The following is a 19,897-nucleotide window of genomic DNA, read 5'->3' as shown; positions in this document are numbered from 1 at the left end:
TGTAAAATGGGATTTATAGCCTTTATCTATCTACGAGGGTGGTTAAAATCAAATAAGAAATGTTTTATTTTAAGATTTTATTTATTTATTTGAAAGAGAGAGATGAGCCAGAGAATGAGAGCATGAGCAGGGAGGAGAGGCAGAGGAAGAAGCAGACTCCCTACTGAACAGGGAGCCAAATATGGGGCTCAATCCCAAGATCCAGGATCATGACCTGAGCCAAAGGCAGACACTTAATGCACTGAGCCACTCAGGCACCCCAAGAAATGTTTTAAAGATCATACAGTGCTATGAAAATACTGGTGATCATTTGATTATCGTTAGTGATAATACTATCTTCTTCTTCTTTTTTTTTAAAGATTTCATTTTATTTATTCATGAGAGACACACACCAACACACAGAGAGAGAGAGAGAGAGAGAGAGAGAGAAAGGCAGAGACACAGGCAGAGGGAGAAGCAGGCTCCATACAGGGAGCCTGACGTGGGACTCGATATCAGGTCTCGAGGATCACACCCTGGGCTGAAGGCGGTGCTAAACCGCTGAGCCACCCAGGCTGCCCCTATCTTCTTTTTTTTTATATGCTTTTTAAAAATTATTTATTTATTTATTTATTTATTTATTTATTTATTTATTTATTTATGATAGTCACACAGAGAGAGTGAGAGAGGCAGAGACACAGGCAGAGGGAGAAGCAGGCTCCATGCACCAGGAGCCCGACGTGGGATTCAATCCCGGGTCTCCAGGATCGCGCCCTGGGCCAAAGGCAGGCTCTAAAACGCTGCGCCACCCAGGGATCCCCCTACCTTCTTTTTTTAAAAGATTTTATTTATTTATGATAGAGGAGAGAAAGCAGGGGGAGGAGCAGAGGGAGAGGGTCAAGCAGACTCGGTACTGAGCACTGAGCCCGATCTGGGGCTCAATTCCAGGACCCTGAGATCATGACCTGAGCCAAAACTGAATCAGACACTCAACCGACTGAGCCATCTAGGCACCCCAATAGTACTATACTCTTTAAAGAATTCTGCCTGTAATACAGTTGTGAACGCAGGCATACCCCGGAGATACTGTGCCTGTGCATTCAGGTCTAGACTGCTGCAATAAAGTGATTTGAATGAATGTTTCAGTTTCCCAGTGCATACAAAAGTTATGTTCACCCTATGCTGTAGTCTGTCATGTATGTAAGAGCATTGTATGTAAAAAAAATAATGTGGATATATTAATTTAAAAATATTAAAAAAATAAAAATATTTTATTGCTGGAGTGCCTAGGTGGCTCAGTCGGTTAAGTGTCTGACATTGGCTCAGGTCATGATCTCAGGTCTCGGGGTCCTAGGATTGAGGCCTGCATTGGGCTCTGCTCAGGGAGGAGTCTGCTTCTCCCTCTCCCTCTGTCCCTGCCTCGCTTGTGCTCTCCTAATCTCTCTCTCAAGTAAGTAAATAAAATCTTTAAAAAATATCTTTTATGCTAAAAAATGCTAACCATATCTGAGCTTTCAGCGAGTCAGTAATCATCACTTATTCCAGATCACATAACAAATACAATAATGAAAAAGTTTGAAATATTTTTAAGAATTAACAAAATGTGATGCAAGACATGAAGTGAACAAATGCTGTTGGAACTCACTCAACACAAGATTGCCACAAACCTTCAAATTGTAAAAAACTCAATATCCACGAAGCGCAATAAAATGAAACGCCATAAGACAACGTATGCCTGTACTTAGAAAAAAGAATGTACGAATGAAATATCAGCAATTAGATAAACCTCTCATCTGGGAATCCCAATGCGCTTGGGGTAAATACCATTAGAATGTATTTCACGGGCAGCCCCGGTGGTGCAGCGGTTTAGCGCCGCCTGAAGCCCCGGGGTGTGATCCTGGAGTCCCGGGATCGAGTCCCACGTTGGGCTTCCTGCATGGAGCCTGCTTCTCCCTCTGCCTGTGTCTCTGCCTCTCTCTCTCTGAATAAATAAATAAATAAATCTTTAAAAAAAATAGAATGTATTTCACTTTGTTGTGACCCAGGAGAATTACTGTAAATCCGTCACATACTCTATTGGAATATAACCTCTCATGAACAGCAGGCTGCTGGGGAGACATAAATTCCCACCACGGTGACTGGAAGGCTCTTTGAGGTTCTCAGCTTATGACTGGAAGGCGATGGAAGACATTCCATAAAGTAAAATGGGAGTTAAGCAAGCTCCCCTCTTGCTGTTGTGGCCCTAGCGGTCTAACAAACAGGGCTTCTGCAGCATGACACAAAACAATGAGGAGCCAGCGAAGAAAACCAAGCATCCGTCTGAGATGAACAGCTTCCATGCTGCAGTGAGACATATACCACCACCAGGGAGCTGGGATTAACTACTGTGGCTGACGGCTGCCCATTCAGAGCAAGGCTTGCCCTGCCACCCCTCCTAGCACCATGGGCACACTCAGCTCTGTACTTCTCTGTGGTATCTGCCCACGAACAGGGGCTCCCTTAGCTACGTGGAGACCAGGCTTCAGAGAGAGCACTGGCATGTGTATGAACCACTCCTCCTTCCCAAGACATATTCTCTCTCTCTTTTTTTTTAAGTCAGGTTTATTGAGATATAATTTACATCAAAAGTAAAATTCACCCTTTTTAGTGTACAGTTCTGTGAATTTTGACAAACACATAGCTATTAATCATCGTAATCAGGATACCAAGCATTTCCATCACACCTAAATGTTCCTTCACATCCTTCTGTAGGCAACGCCTCCCTGCATCCCAGTCCCTGGCAACCATGGATCTGTTTTCTATCTCTATAGTTTTGCCCTTTCCAGAATGACAAGACACATTCTTTACAACACTTACATAAAATACCCAAAGGCCTCTTTCAGTGCAACACAACACTGTGTGTTCAGTTGTCACATGAGCCTCTCGTGTATATTAGGAAGAGAGGGGATCCCAGGGCTTGAGGGGCACGAAGGGCAACAAAATTCACTGCAGCTTGAGATGTCCATACACCCTCAACTGAAAGCAGGACACATTCTGGGGAGATGGGGAGCAGCTCTTTAAAGTCTGAAAACAAAGGCCTCATTTTAAAGATTTTATTTATTTATTCATGAGAGACAGAGAGAGAGAGAGAGGCAGAGACACAGGCAGAGGGAGAAGCAGGTTCCACGCAGGGAGCCCGACGAAGGACTCAATCCCGGGACTCCAGGATCATGCCCTGGGCTGAAGGCAGGGGCTAAACCGGTGAGCCACCCAGGCTGCCCAGAGGCCTCATTTTAAACCACCCCCTTATAAAAACATCCTGGTTTCTTCTTCCATGATTGTACAGCACTAGACACAACTAGATTTCCTCCCAGTTTAGATGAACTTCTGGTGTTAAAGAAGTTAAAGAACATTCTGGAAATGTTATCCACTTCCAGCTATGAATTACTGTAGCTGGAAGTGGATATGGATGAATATGAAAATTCTGTTAAAAGTGAAAAAGCTTGAGACGCCTGGGTGGCTCAGTGGTTGAGTGTCTGCCTGCAGCCCCAGGGTGTGATCCTGGAATCCCAGGATCAGGCTCCCCGCGAGGAGCCTGCTTCTCCCTCACCTATGTCTCTGCCTCTCTCTCTCTGTCTCTCATGAATAAATAAATAAAATATTTTTTTAAAAAGTGAAAAGGCTTGAGTTTCAATAGGATGTTCTTCCTGTCAGATCTGGCTTGAGCTCACATTGAGTTATTTGGGCCTCACAAAATACTGACATTTTGCTGAATTCTGCAGGAAACACTCAAGAGCTATGATGGGTTTGGGTTAGGGTTAGGGTTCTTCACTATGTGACTGGATAGAGGTGTGAGCTAAGACTACAAACACATATAATCACATAAATGTATCAGATCAACACACTGTATATCTAAATTAACACAACGTTATATATCAATTATATCCCAATAAAATACACAAATTAGAAGAAAAAGAGATAGTGAAAGGCAAGCAGAGACTGGTAGAAGACATTTGCAATATATTTATCTGAGAAAGGACTCCTATTTTCTCAGTATTTCCTTACCAAGAAAGAAAAACCAAATAACCTAATAGAAAAGATTTGACCTGACACTTCACAAAGGAGGAATCCAAATGGCCAACAAACATATGTAAAGGTGCTTGGCCTCAGGAATCATTAGGAAAGTGAAAATTAATTCTACACAAACACCAGAATGAAAAAGATGGAAAATACTAGGTGCTGGGACGCTAAACCATGCTGGCTGGAGGAAACTGCTTAGGAATACTGTTCAGCAGTATCTATGACAGCATACTCCCATCCCATGGCAATGCCAATCCTAGGAATACTTGGAATGGGGATGCCTGCTTAAGCTCCACAAAATACATGCAATAGGATGGTCACAGCAGCATTGTTTGTAATAGCCCCATGCAACAGAATGCCAAAAGCCATAAACCATAGAGTGGATAAGCTGTGGTATGCTCCCAAGGAGAGCACATATGCAATAGAATACATGGTTATTCTACGTAATGAGATAAAGCAAATTTCACAAATATTCTATGTAAAAGGGACCAGACATACATGGGCAAGTATATATGGTTCCACTTATATAAAGATCAAATCTGGAGAGAAGACCGGAAAGCAGTTACCCTGAGTTAGAGGTAGTGATAGGAAGGGGTATCAAGGGAGCTTCTGTGGGGCCTGGCCATATTCTAGTTCTCAATCTGGACACTGGTCATAGAGGTGTGTTTGCTTTGTGAAAATCAATTGTACATGTATGATTTATTACCTTTCAATGTATCTGTTATACTTTAATAAGTACAATTTTTAAAAAGGACAAGCCAGGGGTGCTGGGTTGCTCAGTTGGTTAAGCATCTGCCTTTGGCTCAGGTTGTGATCTCTGAGTCCTGGGATTATTGAGTCCCACATCGGGCTCCCTGCTCAGTGGGGAGTCTGCTTCTCCCTCTCCCTCTGCCCCTCTTCCTGCTTGTGGTCTCTCTCACATAAATAAATAGATAAAATCTTAACAACAACAAAAAAAAGGATAAGCCAGCTCTATATAAATAGGTCTAGAATGATCTCCAAGATGTGCTATTCGAATAAAAAGCAAGGAGAAAAAAAAAAAAAAAGGCAAGAGAAGTGGGAATGAATCCTGTAGCGATGCTTTCACACCCCACCTCCACCCCCTCACTTCGTTCTTGTTCTCCAGCTGCTGAGAATGTTGGCCACAAACAGCCCATAGCTGCTCCTTCTCCAGGAATTAGGAACCAGAGCCTCCTGATCCAAGAAAATGCCCCTGATTTCTCCTTCATCATACCACCACAGGGCAGTGAGCAGCCAGTGAGACGTGAGCAGGGCGTACAAAAGGCCAGGCCCCTTGCCTCGAGACAGGGCGACTCTGTGGTACAAGTTGTACTCCAAAGCTTTCCCGAGGGACCAGGCTGAAGGGAGTCTCTGCCAGAACCACGTCGTTGTTCAGTTTTGCTCCCCTGCCCCATCTGGCTACTATTACCCTATTCCCAGGAGAGCCTTCCTTCAATAAACAGCTTTCACAAAGATCTCCATCTCAGGTTTGTTTCTAGAGAACCTGGTATCAGGAGTTGCCTAAGGATGTGGACTCCGCGGGTGGAATTGGGGGTAGGTTACGCACCAGCCAGATGGCAATGAGGACCCTCCCCACCCCAGATGGTCCCTGGCGTATTGTAGTAGTGCGACACATGGCAGGGGATGCGCTGGTTGGTTTACTATCTCTGGTACAGGAAGTACAAGAGAAATGGCTACAGTAAAACTGTACAAGTGGGCGGCTGTTATTAAGAGCCATCCATTCATTGAAAAGGGAAAAAAACAGTCTCAGATACAGCAGTCAACAATTTAAAGCCAAGTATGACAGTCAGCCGGCCTCCTGTGGCAAATTTTAAAGACAGTCGTTTCCTATAGGCATGGGACCTAATTTTAAGCAGTGGCTAAACCAAAAAGAAGGCTGAGCTCTCAGCGCAGGTAAGTCAGGGCTCTGATGGGAAAAGAGCAGACTCTAAGGCTTGAGGAGATGTCTATGTATATTCATTTGAGAACCATGAACCCCAGATTCCCTGGGCCTGCAAAGTAGCTGGCTCCCTCTCCTTGGAAGACTGGGGAATTCCCCTTGCTTGAAGATGACACAGCAGTCTCAGACAAGACAATGCTTGCCCCATACGGGAGCTGCCCCATCTTCTCTCCTGGCCATAGACCATAATTAGGGTCAAATCTCAGTATTATTCACCTGGGGCCTGCTAGGCCTGCTAAGAGAGAGGGGGGTGGTTATTATGCCAAAGAGATGCAGGCCCAGGCTAACAGACACAGGTCAGAACTGGAAGCATATGTGGGAGTGGTCCAAGGGTGCTGGCTCATGGGGTGTGGAATATAAAGCTGGATGAGGGAGAGCCTGCTGGTATGGGGACATACTCTCGTGACACAGAACTAACACCTTGGCAAGGGTCCTGGGTCTAACAGGTGCTGGGGAAAGTGGCCTGTTAGAAAAACCAACGGACCGCACTAACAGATTCCAGAACTGACACAGCAGTTGTTGGAAGAAATGATCAAAGGGCTTAAAGGAGCCAGTACGCTAGGATGGATCTGCCACACAGAACAGGAAAACCCACCAGCTGGCCATGTCCTTTGAGGGGGCCTATAAGATTGTCTGATTACCAAAGCCTAGACTCTGTTGCTCATACTGGTTACCAACATAAATCCTGTCCCATGAGTCAGGGCCATCTTTTTCATTCCCATTGCAACCTGAGATCAGACTTCCATTGAATCTCATATGGACTACTGGTTCTCTGTCCTTATGACCCTCTAAAGGCATTCTCTGTACTACCGTCTAAGCAATCTCTCAAAACGTGTATTATAGGACTCCTAGTCTAAAACCGACTAGTGGTTCCCCACGTCTACAGGAGAAAAGTCCAAAGCCTGCAGGAAGGTACACAAGGTCCCTCCATAGGCCTGACTCCACAGCCCATTGGATGCTATGCTTTAGTTAGATGGAATCATCGGGAGCAGACCTCACCTAGTTTATTTTATTTATTTATTTATTTGTTTGTTTGTTTATTTATTTATTTTTTTCCCCTCACTTAGTTTAGATGCCTGTGTGCCTTTGCTGCTCAGCCCCTCCTCCAACATGTTCATGCCTCCTGGCTATTGGAGAAGTTCCTAAGTTCAGGGACTGCATTTTATCTGCCTTTGTATTTCTAATGTTTAACATTAGCCTGAACTATCACAGGTGTTCAATAAAATGGTAAATGAGGGGCGCCTGAGTGGCACAGTCAGTTGGGTGTGAGACTTTTGTTTTCCACTCAGGTCCTGATCTCAGGGGCATGAGTTTGAGTTCTATGTCAGGCTCTGCACTCAGCGTGGAGTCTGCTTGGGGTTCTCCCTCCCTCTCCCTCTGCTCCTCCTGCTGGTGTTCTCTCGCTCTCAAAATAAATAAATCTTTTTAAAAAAATGGTAAATGAGGGGCGACTAGGTGGCTCAGTTGGTTAAGTGTCTGGCTTCAGCTCAGGTCATGATCTCAGAGTCCTGGGATCAAGCCCTACATCTAGCTCTCTGCTCTGCAGGGGGCTCATTTCTCCCTCTCTCTCTCCTGTTCCCCCTGCTTGTGCTCTGTCAAATAAATAAATAAAGTCTTTTTTTAAAAATGGCAAATGAATGAAGGAATGATTAAGTCAATCAATCAAAGATTTGTGTAATGGGGGGGAGGGATCCACAGTGGGCATGGCCTAATGATTAGTAAAGAAAACTATCTACTTAGCCAGCACAAATGCCAAATTAAACGTAAGAACAGAAAAGTATTTCCTCCTTCTCCTCCTGTACTTCCTTCTCCTTTTATAATTCTTTCTCTTGTATAAGCCAAACTGATTTTGAAAATCTTATACAGAGAAGGAGGCAGCCTAGGTGGCTCAACAGTTTTGTGCCGCCTTCAGCCCAGGGCATGATCCTGGAGACCTGGGATCGAGTCCCATGTTCAGACTTCCTGCATGGAGCCTGCTTCTCCCTCTGCCTGTGTCTCTGCCTCTCTCTCTCTCTGTTTCTCTCATGAATAAATAAATAAAATCTTTTAAAAAGAAATTCTTATACAGAGAAGGTAACCCACCAGAGGCCAACAGCTACTAAAAATTGCACCTGTTCCTCATTCATCTCCAGCAAAGTTTCTTCTCCAGAGAATTTCTCTCCTCTCTCTCATCATTTCAGGTTACACTGCAACCCTTTTCTATAGCTTCTTTTTTTTTTTTTTTAAGATTTTGTTTCTTTCTTTATTTATTTTTAAAATATTTTATTTATAAAATAAATGAGAGATGAGACACGTAGAGAAGGCAGAGACACAGGCAGAGGGAGAAGCAGGCTCTTCGCAGGAAGCCCGATGTGGGAATTGATCCCAGAATTCCAGGATCATGCCCTGAGCTGAAGGCAGACGCTTAATGGCTGAACCACCCAGGCATCCCAAGATTTTATTTATTTATTTTAGAAAGAGAGGGAGAAGAAGAGAGAGAATCTCAAGCAGACTCCGAGCTTAGTGTGGAGCCTGACATGGAGTTCGATCTCACGACCCTGAGATCATGACCTGAACTGAAATCAAGGATTGGACACTTAACTGATGGAGCCACCCAGGCACCTCCCTTTCCATAGCTTCTATCCATATAACTATACCCTGAAATTTACACACCAGAAAGAAAACCACGATCTCAAAGCAATGTAGTAAATCTAATATGGAGCATCCTATTTCACTAGACTTGGCCAATGAAGCATATTTAGCTAAAGAAAGGAGCAAACTTAGCTGATGCTTTTCGCCATTAAAAAAAAAAAAAATCTAAGCCGTAGTTTCAAACTATCTTCTCCAAGATACTTATTAACGACAAAGAGGAAGAAGGTAACTCTACCATGGAGAAATTCATGGTGAATTATATCTCCATAAAGCTGTTATTTAACAAAGTAGTACAGATGCAGTCAGGGTCAAGCACAGAAAACTTCTAAGGTGCTGGCCATGTTCCACTTCTTGATCTGGGTGGCAGGTATAGGGTGTTTGTTTACAGTTTCTTTAAACTGTAGATAAATGGTTTATATTCTTACATATAAATATTTCACAATTAACAATTTAAAAAAGTGAGAAGAAAAGCAATAGAAAGTAAGTTAAAAGGAGAGGTTTTAAAAAATGAAAGTTAAAAAAAAAAAAAAGGACTAGGTATGGCAGGAACAGCCATATCAAAGGATCTGACTTCTCTCGTAGCAACCCCTCCTGAGGTCTTTGTCACTGGGGGTGTCAGGGTGGAGCATAGCTTCACTCACTGACATGGCTTGCTGGCCTCCATCACACTGCTGCCTTCCCACAGCCATGGGACTCCTGTCTATCTGATGACTGACCTACTACAGAAACCCAACTCGGTAAAACAGAGGTGTCAGGTCAGAAAATTCCCAGAACAAAAGAACAAAAATCCCCTTTTCAAAGCCAAGTAGCAAATTCTTAAACTCAACTAGCTTCCAAAGTTGTTTTTTTTATGCTATAATTTATTTTTCAAAGGTATAGTTGACTTTACACATACTGTTGAGTCTCATATTTTAAGCTCTTATTTACCTCGAAAGAAAGAAAGAAAGAAAGAAAGAAAGAAAGAAAGAAAGAAAGAAAGAAAGAAAGAAAAAGAAAGAAAGAAAGAAAGAAAGAAAGAAAGAAAGAAAGAAAGAAAGAAAGAAAGAAAGAAACCCTACCCTGCTCTCCATATAAAAGTAACCAGCTTTTTTCTTGTTATCTCTGGAATCAAGAGAGCTGAAACTAACTCTTGAGGGGTGTGTGGCTGGCCCCATCAGTAGAGCGTGTGACTCTTGATCTCAGGATCCTGAGTTCAAGCCCCACGTTGGGCATAGTTTACTAAACAAACAAGCAAACATACCAAACAAAACCCCACTCCAACTAGAATTAAATCTACAATTAGATTATATTCTCTTGGTATTTGAAAACAGGACTATATTATCTTCACATTGCAAAATAGTTTGTTTACATATTCAGTATTTACTCACTATGTGGGAGGAAGCAACTTCCCCTAAAGAAGGTATTTGAAATAATTTCTTCATCTTTATTAAGGATAAAAAGTAATATAAATGGAATACGTTTTGGGCCAAAACATAAAAACCAGTTAAATTTCAAGACTGAAGACCTACAATGATTTCATTTACATAATTTTCTAAAACTGGAGAGTCATTTCATCCCTAGCAGGACCCTGGCATCCACATATGCCCTAAACACTGAGCCTAACACCCATGCTCTCAACAGTGCTATTTACAACAGTCAAGAGGTAGAAACAACCCAGCTGCCTATCGATGCATGGATGCATGAACAAAATGTGGTCTATGCACACAGTGGAACATTATTCAGCCTTAAAAAGCTAGGAAGTTCTGGGCCCAGCCCCAGTGGCCCAGCCACCTTCAGCCCGGGGTGTGATCCTGGAGACCTGGGATGGAGTCCCATGTTGGGCTCCCTGCATGGAGCCTGCTTCTCCCTCTGCCTGTGTCTCTGCCTCTCTCTCTCTTCCTCTCTCTGTGTCTGTCATGAATAAATAAATAAAATCTTTAAAAAAAAAAAAAAAAAAGCTAGGAAGTTCTGACACCTGCTACAACATGGATGAGCCTTGAAGATATTGTGCTCAGTGAAATAACCCGGACACAAGAGGACAAACACTACAAGATTCCACTTACATGCGGTAGCTAGTCAATTTCATAGAGACAGAAAGTAAAAGGGCAGGTGCCAGGGGCTGGGAGGAGAGGACAATGGGGTGTCAGTGTTCAATGGGTAGAGTTTCAGTGTTAAAGGGAAGTGTTCTGGAGATTGGTTGCACGACAACCTGAATACACTTAACACCACTGAACAGTACACTTAAAATGGTTATGATGGTACATGTTATTTTGTTACAACTTTTAAAAAACCTACAAGTAGAAGAAAAGGTTGAGAAGATCATTTATTGAGCTGAGCAGGGTGGTCACCTCTGGAGAGAAGCCAGGAGACCTGTATTAATAAGGAAGCTATTTTTAAAAATCCTTAAGTAAAACTGTCTGTAAAGCCCTAAACCATATAAAAATGGGATTATCCATTCCCTGGTTTAGATGTTTTATGGTCTGGGTTTTCTTTTACTCTCAGGTTATTAAAAAGCAGGCCATATCCATATGGAATCTAATGTTTCTAAAGGTAAATCATTGCACATTGGCACCAGGGCGATGAAGCTACCTGGTTCCAATCCTCACCATGCTCATTCTGATCTGTTATTCTCCACAAGGCCACACCCTTCCTGTAGTTCACTAAACAATTAAGCCATTATTTTGTGAATTTCCTTAACTTTTGTACTCCGTGTATTTTCCTAGAACTGTCTCCTCCCCTGCTCAGCATCAGTCCCTTTTCCTATTTTACCGAAAATGTTAATGGTTCCATTCTAACAATAAAAATGTGCTCACTAGGAAAAATATAAATTCAAATTCATATTCCTATAGAAGAATACAAAGTCAGAAGTAAGTACTTCCCCTCACTGATATACTCCAAGAGTTACTACTGTAACAGGGTGAAATGGTTTTCTGACATTTTATGCACCTACAAATATAAATACATAAACATACATATATTGTGACATACTGTTATTTTTATCAGAAATGGAATCAGATTCTACATTATACATAACAACTTGCTTTTCTCAGCAAACCATGTGATTATGGGTATATTTTCATCTCAGTGGGTACAAATCTACTTTATTTTTGGCTAAATACCAGTTCTTAGTGTAGACACACTATAATTTATTTAACAATTCCTGCCTGATGTGTGCAAGGCCCACGTCTGGTGTCAAAAGTGAATCAGTGTTGTAGCAGAATACAAAGGAGTGTGTTTCTCCTTTACACAGAGATTCAGAGAAATGAAGTAGCTTGGCATGAAGGGCATGCACAACTAAAAATGTAAATACTGCCAAACCAAATGCCAAACACAGTTGTAGTACAATTTATTTATAAAGGAAGGAAGAAGGAAAGATGATAGCATGCAAAAGGCAAATAACTCAATCTCAAATAACTCAATGCACACCCCCATACACATGGAAAAGAGGCATGTTCCTCCCAGGGACTCTCTTATGTCCCCTGAAAAATTCCTATGTTAAAGGCCTAACCCCCAATGGGACTATATTTGGAGATGAGGCTTTGGGGAGGTACTTAGGGTTAGATGAGGTCATAATGGTGGGCCTCTCAAGATGGGATTAGTGCCCTTATAAGGAGATGAAGAGGGAGACAGCACTCTCTTTCCAGCATGTGAGGACATAGCGAAGCTGGTCACCTGCAAGAAGGCCCTCACCAGAGCTAAATCTGCCAGCACCTTGACCCTGGCCTTCCCAGCCTCCAGAACTTTGAGCAATGAATACCTGTTGTTTAGACGCCTAGTTGATGGTATTTTGGTTTAGCATAAAGCCTGGGCAGACCAACACAGGCACTAAGGGAATATACGCCAGGGTGCCTGTGCTGTGCCCTACCATCTGATTACACTGGGGCCCAGAGCACAAACCAAACTGCAGGTAAAACCCACACACAGAATCCAGTTTAAGTGTTAGGTGTTCCACAGAGGCTACTCCTCATGTCCATAACTATTCCCTGCCTTCAACTCATACTGCCCACGATTCTTAAACCTGCACCATCTTTATTTTTAATGCCACTATTCTAGCTCAGGCACTTTGTATGTTCTTTCTTAACTAAAACAAACCACAACCTAACTGGTCCTTTATTTTCTCTTTCCAATTCACTCTCTACACCGTGAGACATATTTAAAGAATTAACTTTCTGAAAAGGAAATCAAATCATAATAGCTGTCATTTTTTGAATCTTTTAAATATATCTGCAAGATAGGTATTTTTATATATGGGGAAACTGAGGCTCACTCATGACCAATACTTTAGCCAACACCATGAAGCTAGTCAGTGGCAAATTCATCACAATGACCTTCTTTGCTGCCTTATAAAGAAGAGCATAAACTCCTCAGTACCATCCTTATGCCCCTTCAAACATGAGCCCAAATTGTCTTTCCAACCTCATCTCCCGCCAACATTGCTCATGACCCAGTCCTGACAGCCTCACTCACCCTTCTGGAAACCCAACATGTACATCCGCAGATTAGTTACTTCCTCATGTTGCTTGTTAATTCTGCCTTAATGACCTTCCCGATATCCACTTGGGAAATCCTGCTCACCCTGCCCAGTCCAAAGAGTCATCTCTCAGAGCCAGTGCCCTGGGTGGAGAGCCTTCTCACTCCTCTCTGCTCTCAGAGCACCCTGGCCATGTCTCTCACACAGTCACATAGAACCTACCAGAATATGTCACAGTCAGGGGCAATGTGCCTACACCATCATACCAGGAGTTCCTCAGGGCAGGGGCCAGGTCTTTTTCATATTTGCACTCCCAGTTGCTAGCATAGTATATGACTTACAAATATTTCTTGAATGAATGAATGGCACCATGACTGACACAAAGCTCTACATGTGCAAAACTCTGCTTCACACATGGATATACTGTCAAGTTCCTTTAATAACTTGCTCTCCCTGCATACATGTGAATAAAAGGGCTCAGATGACATGGAGTATCAGGGGCTCAACTAAAACTCAAGTACTTTCCTGAAGGTGAAAGGATACATTTGAACTCAGGTAAAGTCAAAGTATCACTTGATTCTCTGACAATCCTCAGTTCACTGAGCCTCTAAATAACTTAGAGTTTTAACAGTAATTTACCTTGAAAAAAGGAACCCTAGCTCAGCAAGAGCAAAAAATCAGCACCAGCCTTTCCACCACATAGGAAGGGGAAGGATGGTCGGTCCATTGACCACAAACACAGTGATCTTAGCTCTCCTAGATACAGGGATTAGAGCAGAAAGATCTTCAGAAGCCCTGTTTTGCTACTTAGGATGGTTACTTAAAGATCAGTGCATATTCTTTCCATCCAAAACTATCAGTAGCTGTATAAATAACCAACCAGAGGGGGTAGCAGAGTAGCCACCATTGCTCTGGGCTTCTTTTTATCCAGCAATTCCAAGGTATTTTTCAATCATCACATTCCTATACAGTCAAAACTATCCCCCTTTACCACTGGGTAATTTGAGAGCCTTATGATAGATTTGCCAAGGTTGCAAAGAGTTTAATGGTAAGATGTAAACAAAACCTGAAATCTTGGGCCTCTCTTCAACCATCCTTCTATGTTTATGCACACTCTCATTCTCTAAATCGGACCCTTAGGGCTTGATACTAAACTTAATTTTGACAGATTATCCTAAATGGTAGATCAGCAGGGCTCCAGTATAAACTATAGGCCGAGTGATACATTTGCAGGTGATACTTTAAAAAAAAAAAAAGATTTATTTATTTATTTATTTATTTATTTATTTATTTATTTGAGAGACAGAGAGTGCTAGCGGGGGAAGGGACAGAGGGAGAGGAAGAGAGGGAATCTCAAACAGACTCCCTACTGAGCATGGAGCCCCATGCAGGGCTCCATCCTAGGACCCTGAACTCATGACCTGAGCCAGACGCTTAATCACCTGCACACCCAGGAGCCCCTACAGGTACTTTTTAGTTTGGTCAGTCAGAAATGACAGGAATCACCACAGATCCCATAAGCCAGGAAGTCTGTGGAATTCATATTTTATATAAAAATGTATTTCAACATCTTTCACTCCCCATCTTCATTCTCTCTGGAAGGAGGAGTTGCTCGATGGCTTTAAAAGGCTGTTCTCTTTTCTCTGCAACCGGATGCCCGGTTATTGACCCGGGAGACGTGTTACTAGAGAGTAGAAGTCGATCCCTCAGAACTCACGCTCCAAGTCCCTCTTCAATCTCTGGGCCGTCCCCTAACCAGGTGTGATGTGCAGTAACAGCAAAACACAGAGGTCAGAGCAGCAGATGGAATTACACACCAAATAGCAGCTCTCTCAAGAGATACTCCAAGAGAACATGTCACTGCCACTCGGTCTACTTTTAGATCTCTCCTTGCATCTCACAAATTGTACTTGATGACCGACTCAGACAGACTTGCCAACATGATGTGGGCAGAGCTCCTGAGCCTGCACATGGCCTGACTAGCAGAAACAACAGAGCACTTCAGGATCCAGAGCTGGACTGCTAGGTTCAAATCCTGATTCACCCACTTATGGGCTTGGTGATCCCTGCTTAAATTCTTTGTGCCCATGTTCCTCATCTGTCCAGTAAGGATGCTCCTCACAGGGTGTGAGGGCAAGAGGAGAAAACACTGTAGAGCTTAGAACAATCAGGTCTGGCAAATAGGAACTGTTCGATAAATGTCAGCTGTTACCATTATGGGATAATGTGTGGGGAAAGAAAAGGAAATGTGCCGCATTCGTTCTGTATACTATAATTCTAGCTGCCTGTCTGAAGTTGCCCTGATTTTCTTTCTTAACATGAAATTATGATGTCTTTTTGCCCTGATTTGCTTTCTTAACATGAAATTATGATGTCTTTTGGAAACATTTACTCAGTACAACATCAAGCATATTTAAAGATGACTACATAGAAACAACAACAAAAAGTCCAATGTTGATGCTCCTTTGGAAAAAGTCTCAAATGTAAGGTCAAGGCTGCTCTCCAGGGCTTCGGGAAGAGCTCAGTCCTTCTCGGGCTCACAGAGAAGGGTCAACAAGGCCACTGAACTGGGAAGGTGTGCCAGCAGCATAAACCTCCAAATGAACCCAGAGAAGCATTTTCTTTGTGTTTAAATAAGCTTTATGGCCTGAAAAAGTTCAAAATTAAAAAACAAAAACAACTATTCTGAAACAGGAAGTAACTGATTCAAATGGCAAGTCCCCATAAGAAGAAAGGGCCGTATCCAAGCATGAGCTGACTCCCAGCAAGGAAGGCAAAATTCTTACTGGCTCTATCAAAAAAGAAAGATCCTTCTACTCTAACTGATAAGGCAGCAGTAACTAAATCAAAGAGCAGACATTTGATGAGCATTAGCTGCATGGCTAATGTGAAGCAGAAAGGACAGGGTATTGTGAAAGCACTTGTGGATTGTGAATTAGAGGAGGGGGTTACTCTAGATACAAAGGAAGAAAAAGACGGAAAAATCACATACACAATTTTTTTTTTTTTTTAATTTTCTTCAGGTCACTTATCTGCCTAAAAATCTTCACTATTTCCCATGGCCTAACAGAAGGAGTCAAAAACCTCTGGAGGTCATGAGGCCCCACCTACCTTTCCAATCCTGTTCCACCATCAGAAAATATCTACTCCCGCCAGCCTGGCTTCCTTATTCCAGAGAGGAACAAACCATGCTCATTTCAGCTTTGTATCCCCAGCGCCTATCACAGTACCTGGCACACAGCAGTTGCCCAGTGAGTGTTTGCTGATTCAACAACATTGGGAATGCTTTAAGGCCTGTACTCTGCACTGCTTTTCTGGAAAGCCCCTTCCCCACCCGGCTGGTGAAAACCCAGACATCTCTATAGCCTCATTCCAACACCCTCCACCTCTTCTCAACACCAGTGCAAGCGATCCGTGCTTGCCATCCTCCTCTCCCGCTCTCAAACCTCACAGTATCAGAACTAAAGACCTCTACTGCTGTTCAGACATTTCCTGTTCCTATGTTTTGCCTGCCCCACTAAACCAGGAGTTTCTGAAGGATAGCAGGACATGTTGAAGAAGTGAGAAGCAGTGGAAAGGTTATCGATCTGTGGCCAGGCAGACCTACTTGTTTGACTTTGGGAAAACTTTATGTAAACATTTGAACAGCGCCTGGAACATAGTATGCACTTTGCAAACACTAGTATTGTCATTATTTATTTCTTGGAACCTTAGTCCTCCTTTTTTAAAGTGGAGTTAATAATAAATCTTCTGGGGTGCCTGGCTGGATCAGTTGGTAGAGCACATGACTCTTTTTTTAAGTTTTTAATTTAAATCCCAGTTAACATACAGTGTAGTATTAGTTTCAGGTATAGGATTTCATGATTCACCACTTACGTACAACACCTGGTGCTTGTCACAAATGCCCTCCTTCATACCAGAGCACTCTACCCTTGATCTCGGGGTAGTGAGTTCAAGTCTCACACATTAGACATGGAGCTTACTTTAAAAAAAGTTAAAAAAAAAAAAAAAAAAAAAGAAGAATGATAAGTCTGTCCAGTGGTTTCTGATAAAGATTAGGAATAATAGGGGATCCCTGGGTGGCTCAGCGGTTTAGTGCCTGCCATTGGCTCAGGGCGTAATCCTGGAGTCCCAGGATCGAGTCTTACATTGGGTTCCCTGCATGGAGCCTGCTTCTCCCTCTACCTGTGTCTCTGCCTCTCTCTCTCTCTCTGTGTGTCTCTCATGAATTTAAAAAAAAAAAAAAAGATTAGGAATAATATCTGAAAAGTCTCTAGGACCTTCCTTAGCACACAGCAGCCATATGACAGCCATTCTTCCAAAGCCGCAAGCTGGGTGCAGAGAAGATACTCCATAAAAATGCATAGAATGAGTTGAGTGAACAGAGACATAGTCTAATATCAATTCAGATATCAAGGGAAAACTTATCAATCATTCATTCAACAAATCTTTTAAGGGCTTGTCAGTATGTACCAGGCTTTGTTCTAGGTGCTGGGATGCAACAGTAAAAACTGTCCCTGTAGTGTGAAATTTCCATTCTAAAAGAGAAAGCAAAAAATAAAAAAATAAAATAAAAGAGAGGGCAGATAATAAACAGAAGGCAAAATAGAAATAAAAGCCTATATAGTGTTAAGTACTATGAAGAAGGGGATCCCTGGGTGGCTCAGTGGTTTAGTGCCTGCCTTCGGCCCAGGGTGTTATCCTGGAGTCCCAGGATCGAGTCCCACGTCAGACTCCCTGCATGGAGCCTGCTTATCCCTCTGCCTGTGTCTCTGCCTCTCTCCCTCTCTCTCTGTGTCTCTCATGAATAAATAAATAAAATCTTAAAAAAAAAAAAAAGTGCCATGAAGAAGAAAAAAAGCAAGGTGAGGATGCGCTAGCCGAGCTGGGAGGGGGCTGTCTGTGGAGGTGGCATTTAGGCAGAGACAGGAATCTTTAGGACAGCTGGAGAGTGTGAAATGTCCTTGCCCTTAGGCAGACTCCTGCAGCCTCTCCACAGGGTCAGCCTCCAGTGACAAGAGACCCACCGCCAGCAAAGAGGCTGTGTGCGGTCTGGCTCCCACTCACACCAAGCTACAGACACTGCTGAGCCACTGATTACAAACTTATTTTTATAAGACTGTTTGAATTGGCCACTGAAGCCCCACATGGAAGCAAATAGGTCATAACCATACCGCTACTGGTCTGTTCCCCAGAAAGTTCAGATCACTGTTCTCTCCAAATAGGTAACCTTCGGGGTGTGTGGAGTCAAACTTCTCTCCTCCCATAATGAAGTGGCTGGCAAAATAGCTTCCTAGACAGGGAGAGACAGAAACATCAAACAGAAACCAGTCAAACTAAACCAAGTAAAAAAAGTTGACTCAAAAGAGTTAATTCTTCAAACAAATAATTAGCATAACTGTTAACCCCAAGAGAATTTTCTCTTGATTTGGGACCATGGCATAAATGAAACAAAATTATAGCAGTGAGAACTCAAGATACCCAACATAAATAGATCAATTTTCCTTTTAACATTATTGATTGAAGCCTTATCATGATCTGTCTATAATACCATCAACCAAAAGACCAGAAGGCCCCGTGATGCACATTAATGAACATATACATGTATTTTGTTCCTGATTTTTTCCCTTAAACTTTAAGTGGCTACTTTCTATCCTCTGTACATTCAGAAATCTTAACTACAGGTATCAGCCTGTATACACACACATACATTTCTTTGCCTAGATATTCCTAAGCCAGCTCATACCTATACACAGAAGTCTTGGTACCTGTCTACCACTACGTACATACCTCCATAACTCTCTACAATGAAGGCTCTTCCTTTTTCATATTTGCTTCAAAATGATTGTTAACAGGAAAATAAGAATTTAAACAATACAGGTGTCCTATGCTTTACCTACAACACAGACTGTGGAGTTTAACAGGGCAATAGTTTAGTGCAATGAAAAGATACACGTGCATGCACACGTGTGTACACACACATGCACACACGCACACACTCTAAGAGGGTTCCAGGGACATTGGTCATGGCAGGCGCTCTTAGCCCCCCACCTTGGCTAGCCAGGAGGCAGGGATATTTTTAACACCACAATAACTAGAGGCAATCAGCAGTCAGGGGTCAGAATCCCCATCTGCCCTGTCCAGACAGACAATGAACTGTGCCAGGAAGTGACGACACTGATAAGTCACCATGGGAGGCTTAGGTAATGCTGCAAATTCCATCTGGGAATACTTTCCAACCTAGATGACTAGACGAATGCCTCTTAACCCAAATTCTATAATCTAATACTCCCAGGAAGGTAAGCCATCTGAAGGGAAGGATTTAAACCACAACATGCCTTCCCCCAAGTCTCTCCTCACATACCCCAATTCCTGGATTAACATAAAGAATTTATGAAACAGTGTGAGGCTTTGTCCTCATCTGTCACACAGCAAGGGTATAGATAAATTTTCTAACCAATTTAAACTTTTAAAAAAAGATTTTATTTATTTGAGAGAGAAAGAGCAGAAGCAGGAGGAGGACAGGGGGAGAGAGAGAGAAGCTGACTCCCTACTAAGCAGGGAGCCTGATGCAGGGCTAGATCCCACTTGATCCCAGGACCCTGAGATCATGACCTGAGCTGAAGGCAGACACTTCACTGACTGAGCCACCCAGGCGCCCCTCCAATTTCAACTTTTGTTAAAGGTTTACAGCAAACTAAAAACAATGAGATTCAGCACTTTCAGCCTGTGAAGAAGCCATAGGAAGGAAGACAAAGAATATTCTAACAAAAACTGAACCAAATATTCATCTTTGGGTTTCTCCACATGGAGCTTTA

At 42.7% G+C, this 19,897-nt stretch overlaps 1 protein-coding gene across 4 annotated transcripts in view; it reads right to left on the bottom strand.

The window, feature by feature from the left end:
• The window catches only part of RNF157 (ring finger protein 157), a 79,816-nt gene that overhangs the window by 39,755 nt on the left and 20,164 nt on the right, over positions 1 to 19,897 (bottom strand). For all 4 annotated transcript variants that reach the window (XM_025468073.3, XM_025468074.3, XM_025468076.3 and 1 more), the window contains exon 2: positions 18,254 to 18,372. In XM_025468073.3, the coding sequence (XP_025323858.1) occupies positions 18,254 to 18,372 (119 nt within the window). The remainder of the gene's footprint in view (positions 1 to 18,253; positions 18,373 to 19,897) is intronic.

This window comes from Canis lupus, chromosome 9, assembly GCF_003254725.2.
Source record: "Canis lupus dingo isolate Sandy chromosome 9, ASM325472v2, whole genome shotgun sequence".
NCBI lineage: Eukaryota > Metazoa > Chordata > Mammalia > Carnivora > Canidae > Canis > Canis lupus.
Note: the sequence above shows the minus strand (reverse complement) of the source record. Positions and strands in the feature narration are given on the sequence as shown.